This window comes from Melospiza georgiana, chromosome 1, assembly GCF_028018845.1.
Source record: "Melospiza georgiana isolate bMelGeo1 chromosome 1, bMelGeo1.pri, whole genome shotgun sequence".
Classification (NCBI taxonomy): Eukaryota; Metazoa; Chordata; class Aves; order Passeriformes; family Passerellidae; genus Melospiza; species Melospiza georgiana.
Genome location: NC_080430.1, coordinates 109,864,183 through 109,883,075, shown reverse-complemented (window position 1 = coordinate 109,883,075; position 18,893 = coordinate 109,864,183). Strand labels below are relative to the sequence as shown.

Here is an 18,893-nt window from a genome sequence, read left to right as displayed (position 1 = left end):
AAAGTATGATTCTTCTTAGTACCTTCCTGAAAACAGTGCATTACAGAAGAAAGCACATGATGCATGACATTTAGTAGTGATTTTTCTTGAGAGGGACCTTTAGGTTTTGAAACTAAATAGTTTTTGCATGGTTTAGTTCAATATAAAAAGTGCAATAACTGAAATGAGGCATAAAGCCTCATTTCATCTTCATCTTCACTATGTGGATTTCAGCACAACCTTCATAATGGTGTTTTGCACTTCTATTGCCCATGCAATCAAAATATTTCATAATGCTTTGGAAACATTAAAGAGTAATCATTGGTTATAAAAGCACACTTTCATTTTTTTACTTACTATTATTTGCAGTAACCCAGAAGATAACTGATGGTGAAAAGAATTGGGTAGAGAAAGCAGTAACTTGTTGCCAGTTCTGTTTTGTGGACAACACATCATTATCTCTACATTTGGTTTTACTGACTTTTTCTTCCAGTGTGTGTCTTTCAGACACAACAAAAGGAAGGAGGGAGGAGGGAATTAAACAAGAATAGGTAATCCCTGAGAAGATAAAGGGACATGTGTGGTACAGAACATAGCTTTAAAAAAACAACAAAAACAACCCAAAACCCCAAACAAGCAAACACAAAAACCCAAACCAAAAGAAAAACTCAAGGTCCTTAACTTAGGTTTTCTCTGTGAGGCATTTACTGACTCCTCCATATTGTCAATGAGGGACAAGGAAACTCAGTCCCAGAACTCATAAGAAATCTTCCTGAGATGGCACAGCTGAATCACAGGCTGATATGGGCACATAATTTAATATTTTTAACATATTTCAGAGTTTCTGCCTTACCCCATTGGCAGAGAGAGTGTGCTGCAAACACAGTTGTGTTTGCAGTTATGGTTGCAGTGTAACAAAAATTTTTGAGTGTTTTTAATGAATCAGCTTGACTGGATCTTTGGGAAGCTTGAGATGCAAACCCAACAAGCAACCAACTGAAGTGTACCATAGGACATGGAAGGAACTGGTTTTCTTGCTGGTGGTGGGGTAAATTTGTAGGCAGGAGGCTGTTCCTGTTTAGGGTTAAAATCTCAGCCTGGCAGTCCACAGAAGAATATTATTGTTATGGACTTACTGGTAGAGTATAAGTTCTACCTTGTAACTGCATGTGATAATAGCAGTAACAAGTATTTTTGCTTTTGAGTTTGTTCTTAGTGCATTGATGTCACAGTAAATTCAAGTGGGCCACTTTTTCAATTTTGTTTTGTTTGCCATTTTATGTCTGTTTTACAGTGAGGTTTCGAACCTGTGATGGAAACAAAAAAATACACTTTGGTAGCAGTGAGCCAGAAGATTTCAGAGTAGGTGAGGATGGTGTGGTCTATGCAGAGCGAAGCTTTCAGCTTTCATCAGAGCCCACGGAGTTTGTCGTGTCCGCTCAAGACAAGGAAACCCAGCAAGAATGGCAAATGAGGGTGAAGCTAACCCCTGAACCAACCTCCACAGGGGCTTCAGGAAAGGTAAAACAAGAGCTCAATGCAGCCTCTATAAATGTATCTCCACAAAGAGGCATCAAAATAGGGGTTTAAACTTGCCCGTCATGCACCTCTCCATGAACCAGCTTATTAATGGACACCTAGTGCATGCAAAGCTGGAGCTTTAGAAGGAACTTTGATCATCTTTTATTCTGTAGTTTTGCTAAGGCATGAAAAGGCATGCCTATTTAACTATATAGGATTCTTTGTGTTTGAGCTTTTTATTTGTATAGCTTGAGATTTATACCTGAATTTAAGTCTCACACATCCATTTCTTTATTTTAAATTGCTTGAAAGTATTATAGTATTTATTCAAGCAGTTAAATATAACCACAAAATAAACAAATCTGTGATAGAATGCATCAGTCAAATTTATTAGATGGGAACTGTAGATTTACAGCAGTAGGTAGGAAAGCACTTCTGGCAGGGAATATTGGCTTTGTCTTGTCCCGTCATAATCAAATTGGAGACTGTAAATTATTCATGATTCCAGCACTCCTTGGTAAGGAAGATAGTCTCCCTCTGCTGGAAGCTGCCATAGGATAAACCAAGAACTGTAACAAAAATCAGACCTAGCAATGTGCAATTAGCAATGTATTTACTTTAGAAAAGCATATTAGGTTGTTTACCTTTTTCTGTCATATTACCTGTTGCCTGCTGCTTCTTGCCTTCTCCTTAGTGAAGGAGAAGTGTTAGTTTACAGATAAAGAACAAAATTTATTCATAGATTAACGTACCTATAATAGGTACACATTTAAGATTTCAGCATCATGTTAAAAGTAGGTAATGTGGTTATGCAATACATTTTTCCTGCGAACACAATGGAGACCACTGCTGTGTAATCCTCATTTGTTTGCTTGCTTGGTGATTGTGTTAAATTTGCTAAGGCATGATTTTAACAATGGAAATACTGTCATTTTGTTCGTGGAAGCATAGTAAAAGAGCAGATGCTTAGATGTGCCAGTGCATGCCCTGTTTATTCCACACACACAATTCCAGTGTCCTTACCATCAACAGAATGTAGAGGAGTAGAATCTGGCCTTCATTTGGTGTCTGTTCATACTCTGCAATGTAGTTGCCTAGATTAAAATAAAGTTATTCTTTTAAAAGATTTGGAAGATGTTTTTGTCACCCTGTTCCCAACCTTAAGCAAGCTAGCTGTGCGTGCTGTCATCCAAAGGATGAAATGACTGCAGATGTAGAAGGGAATAGGAAGGGAATGTTGACACCTAGCAGAGATTAATGCCCAGTGTGTAAAGTGGGTCATCTACTGCATCCATCATGGCTGACATAGGTTTAAAATAATTACAGCATTAATTCTATGGGATTTAATAGGGTCATAAATATTTGAGATATTCCTTACCAGTACGTATGAAACTTCTCTTGGAACTCAAATTGCATTATAGCACACCCAGATCTAAATTTAGAGTACAGTAGCACATTACCTGAACTGAAGCTCTAGCTAATGAGAAATACATAAAGGCATACTATTAAATTCTGCAAAATATTAACTACTTCTCAGAAAGTGCCAGATAGTATACACAGTAGTGCCATGTTATAAATGGTTTATAATTCCCTTTCTCTTCCTAGTTAAATAAGGGGAAAAAAGGGGTTTTTAAAGTTTGGCAGTGAAATTGTAAATGATATTGGTTATTTTCAAACTGCGTTGTGAATGCAAATAAAACAGTTTGATGAACACAGAGAAAGGACAGTCTTTCAGTCAATTATGTAATTGTACCTGAGTTACTTTATAATGTCTGCTAGTAATTCTCCTTCTAACATGTGCTTAATTTTATCTTGTACCTGGGAAAGGACCAAAGGAAAATTGAAGAAATCATATTTCCATGGCAACAATACAAGCACAGCAGCCCTCTGAAGAGGCAGAAGAGAGACTGGGTTATTCCTCCAATCAACCTACCAGAAAATTCCAAAGGACCTTTTCCTCAGGAATTAGTTAGGGTAAGGAAGTTAATAGAAGTGTGTTTTCAGTGTCCCTCAGAGAGCTCTTGAAGAGATTTTGTGTAAATGATGTCTTGTTCATCATCCAGACATTTATCAGAGTCTTTTGGGTTGGTTTCTTGTTGCTGCCTGTGCATTGCATGCGTCTAATTTCCTGGGGTTTAACTTGTTCCTGTGCATCTCTACTGGTGGAAGATGACCTTGTTTTGGGTGGTAAGTGTGTTAAGGGGCATCTCTGCTGGTATCTCAGGAGTTTTCCAGTCTCCTGCGCTGGAGTTCTCTGCCTGGGAAATGGTGTGGGAGTGAGCAGGAAGCTGAGTGCACCAGAAGACCAAAGGATATTGTATCTGATGGGATGAGGACAGCAGCTCTTCCACAGGATTCTGCTGCCCAGAAGTGGCCACTGCAAGGAGCCACTGCAGGAGCCAGCCTCCTCTGGGCTGGCTTCCAACCATGGTACTGGCTGGTCATGATCAATTTGTTGGAACTTGGCAGAACATCAGCCCAAGTTGATAGGACACAGCTTCACTCTGTTCTGTCTTACGTGTGCGCTGGTGATTCAGCTGCTCCTCACAGATGCACTGCCCTTCAGTTGTTTCCTTGGAATATGAAGCAAGTTCGATGATTAAGCAAAAACGGCAAGTTTCTAAAGAGCTGGTTTGTCATGGAAGAGAGTCTGTAGCTTTGAGCTGAGAAGGTGTAGGAGAAAAGGGAAAACACAAACCAGGCTTTGAATTTCACGTGTAATTTTATGATACTAAATGTTTTCTCTAAGATCTAAACAATTCTGCTTAAAGTATTTGCTTGTTTTTGTTTAACACAAATAATTTTTATTTTGAGGGATAAACAGGGATGATTTTACATTTCTGAATATCCTTTGACCACTTTTTAACGAAGAGTGCTGTTAAGAACTTCAGACTTTACACCAACTCTGTACCATTTCCAGAATAATAATTTTTGCAAGTACATCTTAAGGAGCAAGGAGAAGATAAATGGAGCTGCTGCCTGTCTCAGCAGCAGTCCCGTCCTGCGCTTGTTTGTAGCTAATGTAAACGTTATCTTTTTTTGACACACAGATCAGGTCTGATCGTGATAAAAGCCTTTCTCTGCGGTACAGCGTGACTGGCCCAGGAGCTGACCAGCCTCCCACAGGCATCTTCATCATCAACCCCATCTCAGGACAGCTGTCTGTCACAAAGCCTTTAGACCGGGAGCAGATTGCTTCTTTTCATGTAAGAGTTTAATTTGCCACAAATCAGATTATCAAATTGAAGATGAACATCTGCTTCAAACATGACTTGAGCAGCCAGTATTTAGTTTTGTATGAGATATGATTTGAGGAGTTTGTAGCAGATTTGTATTTATTGTACTTAATAAGGCTAACTCTTACTATATTTAAGCAGCTTAAATACATTAACATACGTAAACAGTGATTAAATGTATTTAGGTAAAGTAATTTTAAAATATGGAAATATGGGTACTGTGGCTTATATTTCAAGTACAGGCCATTGATCACAGTCTCCACTGAATTGTATACTTTCCAGAAGTTTATTTTTAATTCAGCAACTTAAATTAGGATGTGACTGCTATTAGAATTGCAGCAGCAGCTGTGATTTGAGAAATGGATGGGAAGAATAACATACCAATTTTTATTTTAGGGCCAAATCTAAGCATTTTAATAGAATTGTAAATTAGGCCTGTCAGCTTATGAAAATGATATTCTTTGCTCTAAAGAAATTGAAAAAGTAGACCACAGATTCCAGTACCAGTGGAAAAGGAAAGTTGCAAGGAAGACGGGGAGAGCAGGCTGTGACCTAAAGTTTCCTGTGCTTTTGGGAAACCATGCTGAAATCACCCAGCTCCTGGAGAGAGTTTTCCAGCATGTTGTGGATTAAAACACTCCTTACCTTGTGTTCTGGGGAGATCTTTGAGTGCTGCTCCCAAACAGAGGATACAGCAGGAAGCATCTGGGGGGAGGTGTGGGTGAAAGGCTCTCATACAACAGCTCTAGCATCCATAAGATTTTAACTGAGAATTTGACATTGGCAATTCAGGATTTTACTGACTTATATGAGTCATTACCAGAGTGGTGAGTTAATAATGCCATCTTGCTGCTTTCTAGTAGCTTTGTAGCCATAAGATACGTGTGTATGTGTATATACATGATGGGCATCAGCAGGACTGCTATAGGAGAAAGTTGCTCCTTTCCCTAGCAATGGCCATGCTCTGGTCTAAATACACAGATTTACATTTAAATCTCTACCTTTTTAGGGAATTTTTTCTAATAACCATTATTAAAACCAGAATTCTATATGACAGTAGGCCCTAGTAGTGATCAAAATTACATGATCTAAAATAATTTTCATCAAATCAAAGAAGGAAGTCTGCAACTTAGAATAGTTTGGAAGTCTGAACATCAGTTCCATTAGCAGCTTGGAAATTTAAAAGGTCGATATGAGGGAGCAGTGGCAGATAAGAAAATACACTGAGCTAAAAATGTCTGGCCTGAAATTTCCTGTCACTATTATTATATCTATTTGCACTTGTATGTTGTGAAAATTCTAATACTTTAAATGATTTTTGCAGCTGAGAGCACATGCAGTGGATGTAAATGGAAACCAGGTGGAAAATCCTATTGACATTGTTATTAATGTCATTGACATGAATGACAATAGACCTGAATTCTTACACCAGGTTTGGAATGGGACAGTCCCTGAAGGATCAAAGCCAGGTAAAATCTGGGCTTTTGGGAGGCAGAGGTATTATTTTGAAGTATCATGTTTACAGTGTCATTTTGAAGGTGTGATGAAGGGAGTGCCTTCAGACCTTGTAATACTTTGAAAGGTGTCTGTAGTGTGATGACCAAAATCTCAGATCCTCTGTCTTCTTATTTCACCCTATTTTTAAAGCACTTATTATCATGCTGGGATTCATTTCCAAAAGGCAAAATTGCTATGTGCATGAACTAAAATCAGGGGAGGCTTTAAGTATATGACTTCTGGTTTATGGTTTTCAAAATCCTAATTATAACATCACAGTTCTTACATTTATTTTTATGATGGACATTGATGTTCATTTAGTTGACAGGTCAGGGTATAAGAGACTTCTGGAATGTCACTAGATACAGTTCTAGTTCTGATTCCCAGAGGCTTTGCAAACACTGGGATTTGAAATCAGTGTCATTTGAATTCTTGAGAAAACCTAAGTGTTGTTCAGATCTCATTAAAATTCTAATCAGCTCAGACTAAAGTTTGCACTATGGCTGAAACCACTTCCTTAATTTGTCAGAAGTGCAAAATGAAAGGTTAGCACCAGAAATGTGTTTCCTAACTTTGCAGTGTTTACTTGGCATTTGAGATCTATCTCAAAGACTTTTGAAAGAGTATTATTTATATTGATTTTCCGTCACTATCAGTATGTTCACCAATTCTGAACAATAAGTATATTTCCTTTGGCCCAATTAATAACATAAGTATCTAAACATGAAATGTTCTTTTGTTACAGAAATGTTATTTGTGGCAGAACTGTAGAGTTTCATTGTTTATGTAGCTTCTTCAGTTATAAGCAAATCTAGTCTTTTATAAACATAGAGTATTTTTATCTCCTCTTATGTATTTTAATTACTCCGTTGGTGAGTCCTGATTTTAGCCAGTTTGTTTTAAGTAAAGAAAGAATGTGCAGATTTTACCAAAAGAAATATGTGCTTTGACCACTGCTTGTAAAGTGATCTTGTATAATCTGAGTATAAACTGTTTACATAACATCAATTATTTGTCCTGCTGCTAGGGACCTACGTGATGACTGTTACTGCCATCGATGCTGATGATCCCAACGCCCAGAACGGGATGCTGAGATACAGAATCTTGTCCCAGGCCCCGAGCAGCCCCTCTCCAAACATGTTTACAATCAACAACGAAACTGGTGACATTATCACTGTTGCAGCTGGGCTTGACAGAGAGGTAAGGCAGGTCTTAATCCTGTGGGCTGGGTTGAACTTAATATTGTAAAGATTATGGCTCAGGGTGGTGGGTGGATGAGAGGGTGAGTGAGGAGCTGGACGTCAGCTGACAGTGCGCACCTGCAGGCTGTCATATCCAGGGCTGCAGCAGAAGCAGCATGGCCAGCAGGTCAAGGGAAATAATCTCCTCCTCTGTTCTGCTCCTCCGAGACCCCCCCCTGGAGTGCTGCATCCAGATCTGGGGTTCTCAGCACAGGAAATAAGTGAACCTGCCTGGAGCAAGTCCAGAGGAGGGATGTGGAGATCATCAGTAGGTTGGAGCACCTCTTTTATGAAGATAGGCTGAGAGAGCTGGGGCTGTTTAGCCTGGAGAATAGAAGGCTCTGGGTAGACCTTATTGCTGCCTTCCAGAACCCAAATGGGGCCTAGGGGAGAGCCTGGAGAGGGGTTTTTAATAAGGGCATATAGAGATAGGACGAGGGGAGGTGACTATAAACTGAAAGCAGGTGCATTTAGGTCAGATAAAAGGAAGAAATTCTTTACTGTGAGGATGGTAAGATGAAGGCACAAGTTGCCCAGAGAAGTTGTGTATTCCCCATTTCTGGAAGTGTTCAAGGCCAGGTTGGATGGCATTCTGAGCAACCTGGCATAGTTGGATGTGTCCCTACCCAGGGCTGGGTGTCTGCAACTGTATGATCTTTAAGGTCTCTTCTAGTCCATACAATTGCATGATGCTGTGATATATTTCTCCCCCTCCTCTGTCTTAACTTACTCCCTTTCACCCTGTTGACACCAGCTATTTTCCTAGTGTCAGAGTACAAAAGCTCAGAGGAGAGAAAATTATGTTAGGGATGATAATTGGACCTCTTTGTTCGTTCCATACATGTAGTTACTCCTGGCTCTCTGGGGTCATGGAAAGGATCTTATCCGATAAGCCTGTTAGCTCTTAAGAAACAGATACATCTAACAGATACACACTAAGGCAGAGCAGTGCAATAATAATAATAGCAAAAAGAAGTAATCTGTCAGTAATTCACTGCTACGTGCTGAGCAAGGTGCATCCTGTCTAGACAGTTCTTCACTGTGCCCACCCCTGGAGAAGGAGCGTGCCAGATCCTCTGCTCTGAGTCACCCATCTGTGAGGTTGGGAATAAAAATATTTCCCTCCCAACTCCAAATCTGTCACACTAACTGTGCTTTTAAACCACTTGAAAACTTCACAAGAGATAAGCATTATTTTATAAACAAGCTATAAAATCCTAACAAACCTCTTTTGAATACATCTTGTTTCAACTTCTGTATTACTAACCTCATTTTAGCTCATTAAATCTGAAGTACTGGGTTTGCTGTTCATCTTTTAGCTGCTTGTTTATAGTTATTTAAAATGGAGAATAAAAATGCTTTCTAAAGTTCTGTGTTTGCTATTAATATTCTAATGCATTTCAGTTTGAAAGGGGCAATCAGAAGATTTGAAAAGCTAAACAGACTGTTAGATATTGCAATTAATTTTTGAGGTTTTATTAACATTCATTCTATTTAAGTTGGTTTTGAAGAGAAGGGATTTGAGCAAAGGAAAACCCTGAACTTTACAGTATTGCCCTGTTAAATTAAAAGAATGATGGGCAGCTTTGCCCTTGTTTTTAAAATCCCCTGGTCATCTTTGACAGATGAACTTTCAGAAGGACATAGCGATAATTCTTGAGGTTTTATCACTTGGTGACTAGCTATACTGGAGGGATTTAACTCGGAAGAAACCAGCTGCCTGTGGAGCTTAGACCCTCACATTAACAGTTGGAAAAGCCTTGTCATTCACCATCAGTTTTCCTGATGGATCACTTTGCTGACACCCAGATGGGTATATATAAACATTTCTTGAACATGTTGGATATTAATGATTAACATTAAATCATTCAAATGTTAAATTAGACTAATATGAAATAAAATGGTTTCCTTCCCAAGCTTTGCTTCCTCCATTTCCTGAGTCATTTTGTGGAAGTCAATTAAATTAAAATGACTGGGAGTCTAGAGAGCCAAAGTTGAATTGTCTTCTGACAGTGAGCTGGGGAGTGCCTTGTTGTCCATGTACCCCAGCTGGTCTGCCCACTTCTGCCTTTCCACTCTTTTCTATAAGTCTTGTCTCACCTGATAAAGCTCTAATTAAAATCATAAAATGCTAGGCAGAATTTTAAATTCTTAAATAATATGACACATTTTTTATGGGGGCATAAGTGTTGTAGGCATTAAAAAAAAAAAGTGGTTCCTCTGATAGCATTCCTCATCTGCTGGTATTTTAGATTAACATGCACAATGCATTATCTGTGCTAACATGCACAGGAGGAGATTTGCTTAGGTAAGGAAACTCAGCTTAAGGCAGAAGAAATCTTTCATTTGTTATCTCAAAAGATGCTGTTTCATGAGATCCAGCTGCTCTTATTTCTTCCGTTATTGCTGTGGAATTCACTTCAGCATTAAAACATCTGCCTTGCTGCTGGAGGTGCTGAAGAAGGCAGGCAGGGTACTTAAATTTACACACTGACATTCCTGCCTCACGTGAGGTTAATTCAGTGAAGTGCTCTTTTATTTGGCCTGTGTTGAAGTGGAAAGATGTGAACTGATGAGGTCTGCGTTCTTTCTTGGAGCTGCCAGTTTGCTTTTAGATGTGTTGCTGCTAAGTCTCTGTGCAGGCTGCTGACACATGCTCCACGGCTCATTCCTGGCTGCTTCTCAAGCCACAGTAAAAAGAGACCACCTCCCCCAATTTCCCCATGCCTGCAAAGTTGTGTGCTTGTTGATTTCTGAAATTTCACTCTCAGCACTTGATCTGCTTTATGTGAGTGCTGCGAAGAGGGGGGAAAAAAAACAAAGAACCGAACAAAAACACTGATCTGCTGTCTTTTGGGGCACTTTCTGGGGAAGTTTTTAGTGTGCTGGTTCTGTTGGAATTAAGTAAGACTACTGTAAGGAAGCTGAGTCTCTGTGTAATAATAATGGAGTTTTCCTTAATGAAATTTGCTTCTTGGGATCAATGTATTAAGACCCAGATGAATCAGAAGCACCTGCTGTTTCAATAACATAGAATCATATGGCAGTGAGATTTGCTTCAATACTGCTTTAGATTTTATTGCTTCACAGTAAGTAAAGTATGATTTTTTCTTGGATGAAAGTGGTAAAAGCATTTCTTTGATTCCCTCATGACTGCTACTCTTATTGGTGTCATGAAGGAAATCTTTAAGATGTTTAAAGCCTATTGAAGGTCAGTTTGCAAGTATATTTTCCAAGTCAGAATTCCTATACATCTGTGTATCTATATTTATGCATTATTAAACCTGTATCCTGCACTTCTGTAGACTTAATACTAACTAGTCTTGCTTTTTTAAGGAATTGTGGGATGCATATGTAGCAATTCACATTTGGGGTGTCTTGTAAGGGTTTCTGTGTGAAAGAAGGCATGAGCATAAACCGTTATCTTCAGTGGGAGATAAAGATCCATAGAGCTTATTTTTAAAACTTTCTATTCCATGACTCATTGTTGCTGCTCGGAAATATGCAAACCGTTAAACCTCTCATGTCTGTCTTACGGTCTGGCCAAAGTTTGAAAGAAAGCTAAATACTACCCATGGAATTATCCTTTCTTATTTGTTGTATCAATACCTGTAATTCCTGTTTGTAAATGGTGTGATTCTAGGGGTGTCCTGCTCAGAGTCAGGAGTTACACTCTCTGATCATGATGGGTCCGTTCCAACTCAGCATGTTTCATGATTCTATAAATTGTTTCCATGAGAAGTAATCTGTCATATACCCCACTCTTTAGACAGTGGAAGAAAATAGTGTACCAAGTGGAAAAAAAAATATAAAAATAAGCTCTTTTTGAATTATTTTTATTTTGCCAAAAGTGGTAGCAAACCGTTTGTGAAAGTGCTGTTTCAAAGTAATAGCAGCTCCTTGTGTTTGTGTCCTTTCTTTTGGGAAGAACTGGATGGTAACACTTCTCTGCAAGGAAGGGCGATGAGCTGGAAGAATGAAAGAGCATGCGCAATATTTGAAAGCAACGAGTTAAAATAAGCTAATAAACTTTTCAGCGACTTTATACAGAAAACATCTTTATGATGTTTTTTTTTTAATAGAACCTTGTCTAAGTTGTTTTAAGCAGCTCACCAAGCTGAGGTCAGGTCTCCACCAGGCATTTTGGGTGCTTAGGGACCCTGCTGGCCCCAGTCCAGCTGTGAGGGGGGAGCGAGTGCCCAGCTCGAGGGCCGTTAGCAGCACTGGGGGGAGAGGGGCCCATGGCTGCCATACTCAGCCAGGGTGTTTAACATTTATGGAAATAGCCCGTTTGGTGCTTCCCTCCCCCTTCCCCCAGTGCCCTTACTCGTCTCTGTTGGCCTCGACATCTTTGGTTTCCATAGAGATCACAAGAAGTTGCCGCAGCAGTTTTATACTCAGGCTTGGCTGAAACAAAACCTTGGCACTTGTGGCCGTTTGGCCGACAAACCTACCTTGGCTCAGTGCTCTCAAATGCTTTTGAGGACTTTCCCTGTTTTAGTATAAAATGCACTCTGGCTCTCTTTGCGCCGTTTGAAAAGCATTGTTAAACCTGTGATCATGCATTAACTGTCTAAAGTGGTTTGATTTATTAGAGTAGGAAGCAGTCAGCCTGTCCTAACCTTGATGGTCTTTCAAGAAGTAGTTCAATATGAGCAACCTGCTGCTGTTTCCCTGTGGCACAAACTTTGCTTGCTCCTGTCATTTTGGGTGATGCTAACTAGAATAAACAGTGTGATAGCCTCCGTTGCTTAGCAGAGTGCAATTTTTGGGAACACCTGCTGTCCTATGGTAATGTTAGTTTTGTCTAAAACTTATGTTGTCATTTTGTGTTTTAGAAAGTACAACAATATACATTAATAATTCAAGCTACGGACATGGAAGGAAACCCAACATATGGTCTTTCAAACACAGCAACTGCTGTCATCGCTGTGACAGATGTCAATGACAATCCTCCAGAGTTCACTGCCATGACTGTAAGTACAGGATAGGAGTTACTGAAGGATGTGCATATTTATAACCCTTCTCTGTTTCTCTCATTATATTCACAGACAGTAAATATTTATTACTTATTAAATACCATACTGGCAGGCAGAATCACAATATGTGCAGAATATATATCCCTTACATGCTGTGTTCTGCTTTTGACCAAAAGGCAAAAGCTGACAAGGGAATCAAGCCATTGGTTCTCTGGGTGGCCTCAGGTAAACTTCATTAGATAAATTATCAGAGCTCCAGTGAGGAGAGGTGGGCTGCCCCGCTTTGATGAGTGCTCAGCCTGGTGTGGCCCATGCGTGCTCCCCCAGCTGAGGTGGAGTGTTTCCATGGTTTCTGCAGTTCTACGGGGAGGTGCCGGAGAACAGGGTGGATGTGATCGTGGCGAACCTGACGGTGACAGATAAGGACCAGCCGCACACACCGGCCTGGAACGCCATGTACCGCATGACCGGGGGGGACCCCACCGGCCGCTTCACCATCCTCACCGACCCCAACAGCAACGACGGGCTGGTCACTGTCGTAAAGGTAAGGCCTGCCCGCCTTTCAGAGACTTCAGCAGAGATGGAGGAGGTGGGAGAGCACCAAAATGGGGAGAAATGTGAATTCCTGAGGCCAGCATGAATCCAGAATAAAATGGATGCTCACCTTTTGGAATCAAGTCTGTCTCTTCGAATGTTACCTTGCTTATGCTATCAATAGTATTCCGCCTGCTCAGTTTTAAAAATCTGTCCAGGTTATTAGAAATTGCAAATCTTGAATCTTCATTTGCTAAAAGTTAGAAATTACTCTGTGGAAAAGTGTCTGCTTAGTATTTTTTGCCAGTCTAAACAACTTCCTACCTCCTCAATTAGTAGTCATGCGTGTCGTCTGCACATTTTATGTCAAGATCTTCCATTAAGGAAGAGATACAGGCAGTCAAAGCACAATCAGAGAGGAAAAAATAATAGGTGGGAGGGTACTTCTACAAGAGACATTTAAAGACTGGCTATTTTTAAAACCTCATTTAAATACCTTTTATGGAATAACCTGTCTGTCTTCATTCTCTAGCCAACACAGCTCTGTGTTGAGGGATGACTTATTTCAAGTGATAATAACAATGTGATTCTATAATTAAACCTGCCAGGCAGTAGCCACCTTTCCTCATGACCCACTGATAAATGTCTCATCTCTGAGTTGGCCTGCTCTGGTTTTGGCTGATCCGTTTCAAAGTCAAATGTGCAATGCCAGTAATCCCATTTGGAAATTAAAAAATTCACTTTTCCTTTTCTTTTTTTTTTTTTTTTTTTTTTTGTTCTGTTTTGTTTGATTTCGTTTTGTTTAATTTTATTTAATTTCATTTTGTTTGATTTTAATCCTCCCAGTATTTAGGTGACAAAAAGATACAACATACATGCAGCATTAATAGTAATTCACAGTGGGTTTTTTTTAAGAACTGTCTCTGGTTTATAACTGCTCTTCCCCAGAGGTACCAATTGTTGCATTGCAGTCTTCCAGGAAGAATTATGTGAGTGTCTGTGCTTTTTAGCACTCCTTTAAGTGCCCAGACATGGGAAGAGTTGGAAACCTGCCTACAGTTTTTATTGGCAGTGCAATGAGTTGATCTGTCAACCTGTAATGAAGATTAGATTGTCTCTTGTCACTTACTTCATACTGTCACATGCCAACTGCCCCAGTAAGGTACAGGGTTTTCTTCCAATCTGGGATCTCTGTGAGTAGTACAGTGCATAGTACAAAGGGAAATCCTGTCTCCAGGAATGCCTCAACCCTGTGCAGCATGACAGAGGAACTCTAGATTCACACTGTTGTTACTTCTTCTGAAGTTGGAATTCTGGCTCAGTGAGGAACTCTCCAAATGGAAGGTTATCTTCACTGGGAAGATGGAAGCTGTAGGTATATCAGAAACCAGGCTGACTGGGATTACCAAGAGTCTTTCTAGTGGGATGTTGAGGACATGAGAATCTCTGATCTATGGGAATAGCTATAGTCATGAGCTTGTTTGAAGGAAACTTCCATCCTTCCTTCTAACAGAAAGAGGCAGCTTTCTGTCCCCAGGAGAGATCATCAGGAGGCACATGTGAGTGCCTGGCACAAGGCTGGGAGTTTCTTCATCATTTTGTGATTAAACTACTCGTTTCCTCATTTGTCTCTAATGGCAGTACCAGAGTAGGTTAAATCCCAGAATGATTTCTAAAGGTTTCTAACTCTTCTGACTTCAAAACTGCTGCTGCTGCAGCTGTGTGCAGAACTGAAACCGCCACATGCTGCTAAGCAAAACCCCCAGCACATGGGCTTGTGTTGAGGTGATGGTATTGTGCTCTCTTCAGACTCTGTGCTCATTTTTCAGAAAAGTAAAAGTAATCTTCAAAAATGTGCTTGAAATTTAAAATGTTACTGTGTGTCCATTGCTACTGTGAGCGAACATTAACACTTCCTGCTCTTTGCTCTTCCCAGCCTATTGACTTCGAGACCAACAGGATGTTTGTACTTACCGTAGCTGCGGAAAATCAAGTGCCTTTGGCTAAGGGGATTCAGCATCCTCCTCAGTCAACAGCAACCGTGTCCATTACAGTCATTGATGTGAATGAGCCCCCATATTTTGTTCCAAACCCCAAGCTCGTGCGTCAGGAAGAAGGGCTGATGGCTGGGAGCATGTTGACAACTTTCACTGCTCAGGACCCGGATCGTTACATGCAGCAAACCTCCCTAAGGTCTCTATAAGCACTTTGCAATGTCTGTGTTATGGAATGGGTGGGGAGCAAAGAGGTGACTTGTGAAATGACTGAATGTACTCTAGCACACAGCTACCCAACATGTTGTGTGAGTTTTGTGCTCAAAAATCCCTCTCTCCAAAGGGATTTTTGGCTGTAGAGAAGGTGAACTGACCAGGTGTGTAAACTGGGTCATTTCCTCATCCTAAGTCCCATGCCATCAAGATAGAAAGCAGTTATGCATCTGTGGTAAAGTATATGTTCTATCCCAGCAAATTCAGTCAGGACAGGCACATGCTTCTGTGAATTAAAATCATTTGCAATTAAAATTCACCAGTAATTTTCACATGGCAACGAAATCGGATTGTGGATAAAATCGGAAGGGTTTTCTTTTCATTTTTTTCTCCAGTAATGCAAAGTGGTGGTGTGGTCTGTCTGTGAATTCTTGTACGGACAGCTATGATCGTTATTTGATCATAATTTTTCTTATGCCTAAAACTTTTCTACACGAGCGTACCTCATGTAAGAAATGGGCGTTATTTGCAAAGCTAAAGCTGTGACTCCCCATGGGTCAGGACTCACCTGTTCCACCTTTTTTTTTTCTTTTTTTAGCTCATGTAGAAGAAACTCCAGAACTTATGTTCTATCTTTCCTTCCAAAATAAAGATGATTGCAATTTTATATTCTCTTGATTTTTGGTTAGCTGTTTGTAACACTTTGCTCATTTCTGGACATAACCATCCTAGAAATGACAGTATGAGGACTTCAACATTAAGAGAGCTTGCACCTGATTAATGTCAAAGACAAAATTTATCAGATAGAAGAATGGTTTTGAAAGACACTTCTCTTTCAAATTAAGATGAAAAACATGCAGTAAAACCAGGGCCTCTGAAAATGAAGTAATACTGAAGTGCTAGAACAATATGAGTTAGTGCAACTAACACTATCCATTTTTACTTCTCTCCTGTTCTCAAGCACTCTGACAATATGAAAATTAGTATGAATAGCTCTGTAAGTGTAGAAAAACCAAGTAGGATCCTGACTGAGTATTTTAATTGAGTCTGAGTATTAATGTTATATAGTTAATGGTAATTATATGATTTCCTCCAGTTACATGATAATTTACAGGGCAAGGCACTTGAAGAATCAAAATGCAGGACTGGTTTTAATATGTATTTCCAAGAAATTTACTGACAGGGCTTGATAAATGGAAATTTATTATGGCAAATAAAATACTATCTTTAAATTCCAAAAATATGTTCAGAATACAAATTAAAGTACTAATACTGTCTTTGTTGCTAGCATTTATGTTGGTAGATAAATAACATAACTTATGATTAAATACACAGGTACTCAAAACTTTCAGATCCTGCAAACTGGCTGAAAATTGACCCTGTTAATGGACAAATAACTACTACAGCTGTTTTGGACAGAGAGTCAATATATGTGCAAAACAATATGTATAATGCAACATTTCTTGCTTCTGATAATGGTATGTATCAATATTGTGCATTTTTTTCAAAAAGCTTTTCATCTTTGTGATTGAATGGCATTCAGTTTTACTGGGGCAGAAGACAGGATATGCTTAGAATACATCCCGTTGGAAATCTGTATTACTATCAGACCATGTATAATTTCCCAGCTACTTGGGAAATGGCTGAAGAATAATTCTCTGAGTTTATAGAGAAACACTGTCTTGGTTACATTAGTTGAGTTGACAGCAAATTGAAAAAGCCCTGCATGGGAGTGTGGTAGGTTGAGTGAATGCACAGCATGAGTGGGCTTTATGGGGGGGAATGTGTCATTGGAGGGGCTTTGTATTTTCCCACATTCAGGCTGCAGCAGTGCAGAGGGAAAAGTATCTTTTTGTTGTCAGTTTGTTAATGACAATTAACACTGCTCAGAAATGAGTCCTTTGATTTCAGCTGGAGGGCTGTACTGTTCATAGCTGATAGCAGAAAGATGGACAGGCACAGTTAGGGACATTCTCACATTATAAGGGAAAACTGAAACACTGGGGCTATTTGCCTTGGAAAATAGACGTGGTAAAAATTTCTGAACTGGAAGCTATATCAGCTGTTTCTGTACTTTGGCTCTGTTCTGGAGAAAAGGCATAAATGGAACTGGAAGATTATGGGAGGTGGAATGAGGACCATTGCTAGTTATACTGAAAAATTCAGTGCCAAATGATCACACCAGTGTGTGATTCCAGCAAGATTTATAGAAGCATCACACATTCTATATGGATGGCAGGAATGTCCAGAAATAGCATGATGAAACTCAGTATTAGAAAGAATTTAAATAGCACAGTTATGGTAAAGAGTGATCTTAAGCCTTCAAAGTTAGGAAATAATTTTTCCAGAGGACAAACCATCCCAATTTTGCACCTTCTTTGAAGCCTTTGATGTGGACCATCTCTGGAGATTTACTGTCTGTCTGGTCAGTGAAGTGGGTGAGTCCATGATCTATGGATCTGCAGTTATTTGCTGAATTTTGCTGAGTAGGGCCATTTTTCTGAGTGCAGACTACATAAGAATTATTGTGTTAGCAGGGCCAGTGACAGTGTTAAATTGGTTTTGTAAAAAAATCCCAAAACTGAGGTAAACATGTAAGTGTGTTGCTACAGCTTCGTTTAAATAGCTTTGCAACTGGAAACAGGCTTAATGCTATTTTGTTTTCTTTTAGGAATACCCCCAATGAGTGGAACTGGCACACTTCAGATATACCTGCTGGACATCAATGATAATGCCCCCCAAGTGCATCCAAAAGAAGCCACAACTTGTGAAACACTGCAGCCTAATGCTATTAACATCACTGCTGTAGACCCTGACATAGATCCGAATGCGGGCCCGTTTGCCTTTGAGCTGCCTGACACACCTGCTAGTATTAAGAGGAATTGGACCATTGTTCGAATTAGTGGTAATTAACATTGTGGAAATCTTCATAGTTTTAAAGAAACTTCTGCACATATCTTCTCTGTGGTATGATTTCACGACGTACATGAGTTTGGTTGATATGAACAAGAAATCACCTTAGTGTAACTTCTCCAGAGGAAAAGAAATTTTAAGAAAGAAAAGATGGTCACAGCAGTCAGGAAGTCTGTTACCCTGAATATCACATAGCAGTTTGAGCAAGAAGTTAACCCCGAGCTGAAACATGAGCTATTTTTGCCAGTGCTATTTTAATCCCATGTGAGCAATATATTACTTTTTAACCAGCACCTTATTTTCACACACAGGTGATCACGCCCAGCTCTCCTTAAGAATCCGGTTCCTGGAGGCCGGCATCTACGACGTGCCCATAGTAATTACAGATTCTGGAAATCCACACGCATCCAGCACTTCCTTGCTGAAGGTGAAGGTTTGCCAGTGTGACTTAAATGGAGACTGCACAGATGTTGACCGGATTGTTGGTGCAGGGCTGGGCACTGGTGCCATCATTGCAATTCTGCTTTGTATCATCATCTTGCTCAGTGAGTAGATAGCTCTCTTATTTTTAACTCCTTTACCCTTGTTTTGCAAGTACAGTATTACTTATTTTAGTATCAGGTACCTTGACAAAGACCGGGGAGTTATTAAAGGCTCAGGTCCAGGAATTGTTTCTGCATGTTTCTGTGTTTTGGACAAGTATGAAAACTTCCTGATAGTACAGGATTTAGAGTTGGACAGAGTACAGCTAGCACCTGTTTGGCACTCAGAGTCCTGCATTGGGTT

At 39.8% G+C, this 18,893-nt stretch overlaps 1 protein-coding gene across 1 annotated transcript in view; it reads left to right on the top strand.

The window, feature by feature from the left end:
* CDH2 (cadherin 2) overlaps positions 1-18,893 on the top strand; it is a 115,975-nt gene that overhangs the window by 76,393 nt on the left and 20,689 nt on the right. Inside the window, exons 3-13 of the mRNA XM_058043124.1 lie at positions 1,274-1,500; positions 3,328-3,474; positions 4,551-4,706; positions 6,061-6,205; positions 7,261-7,433; positions 12,313-12,450; positions 12,812-12,997; positions 14,924-15,180; positions 16,530-16,672; positions 17,866-18,099; positions 18,419-18,652. Of these exons, the coding sequence (XP_057899107.1) occupies positions 1,274-1,500; positions 3,328-3,474; positions 4,551-4,706; positions 6,061-6,205; positions 7,261-7,433; positions 12,313-12,450; positions 12,812-12,997; positions 14,924-15,180; positions 16,530-16,672; positions 17,866-18,099; positions 18,419-18,652 (2,040 nt within the window). The remainder of the gene's footprint in view (positions 1-1,273; positions 1,501-3,327; positions 3,475-4,550; positions 4,707-6,060; positions 6,206-7,260; positions 7,434-12,312; positions 12,451-12,811; positions 12,998-14,923; positions 15,181-16,529; positions 16,673-17,865; positions 18,100-18,418; positions 18,653-18,893) is intronic.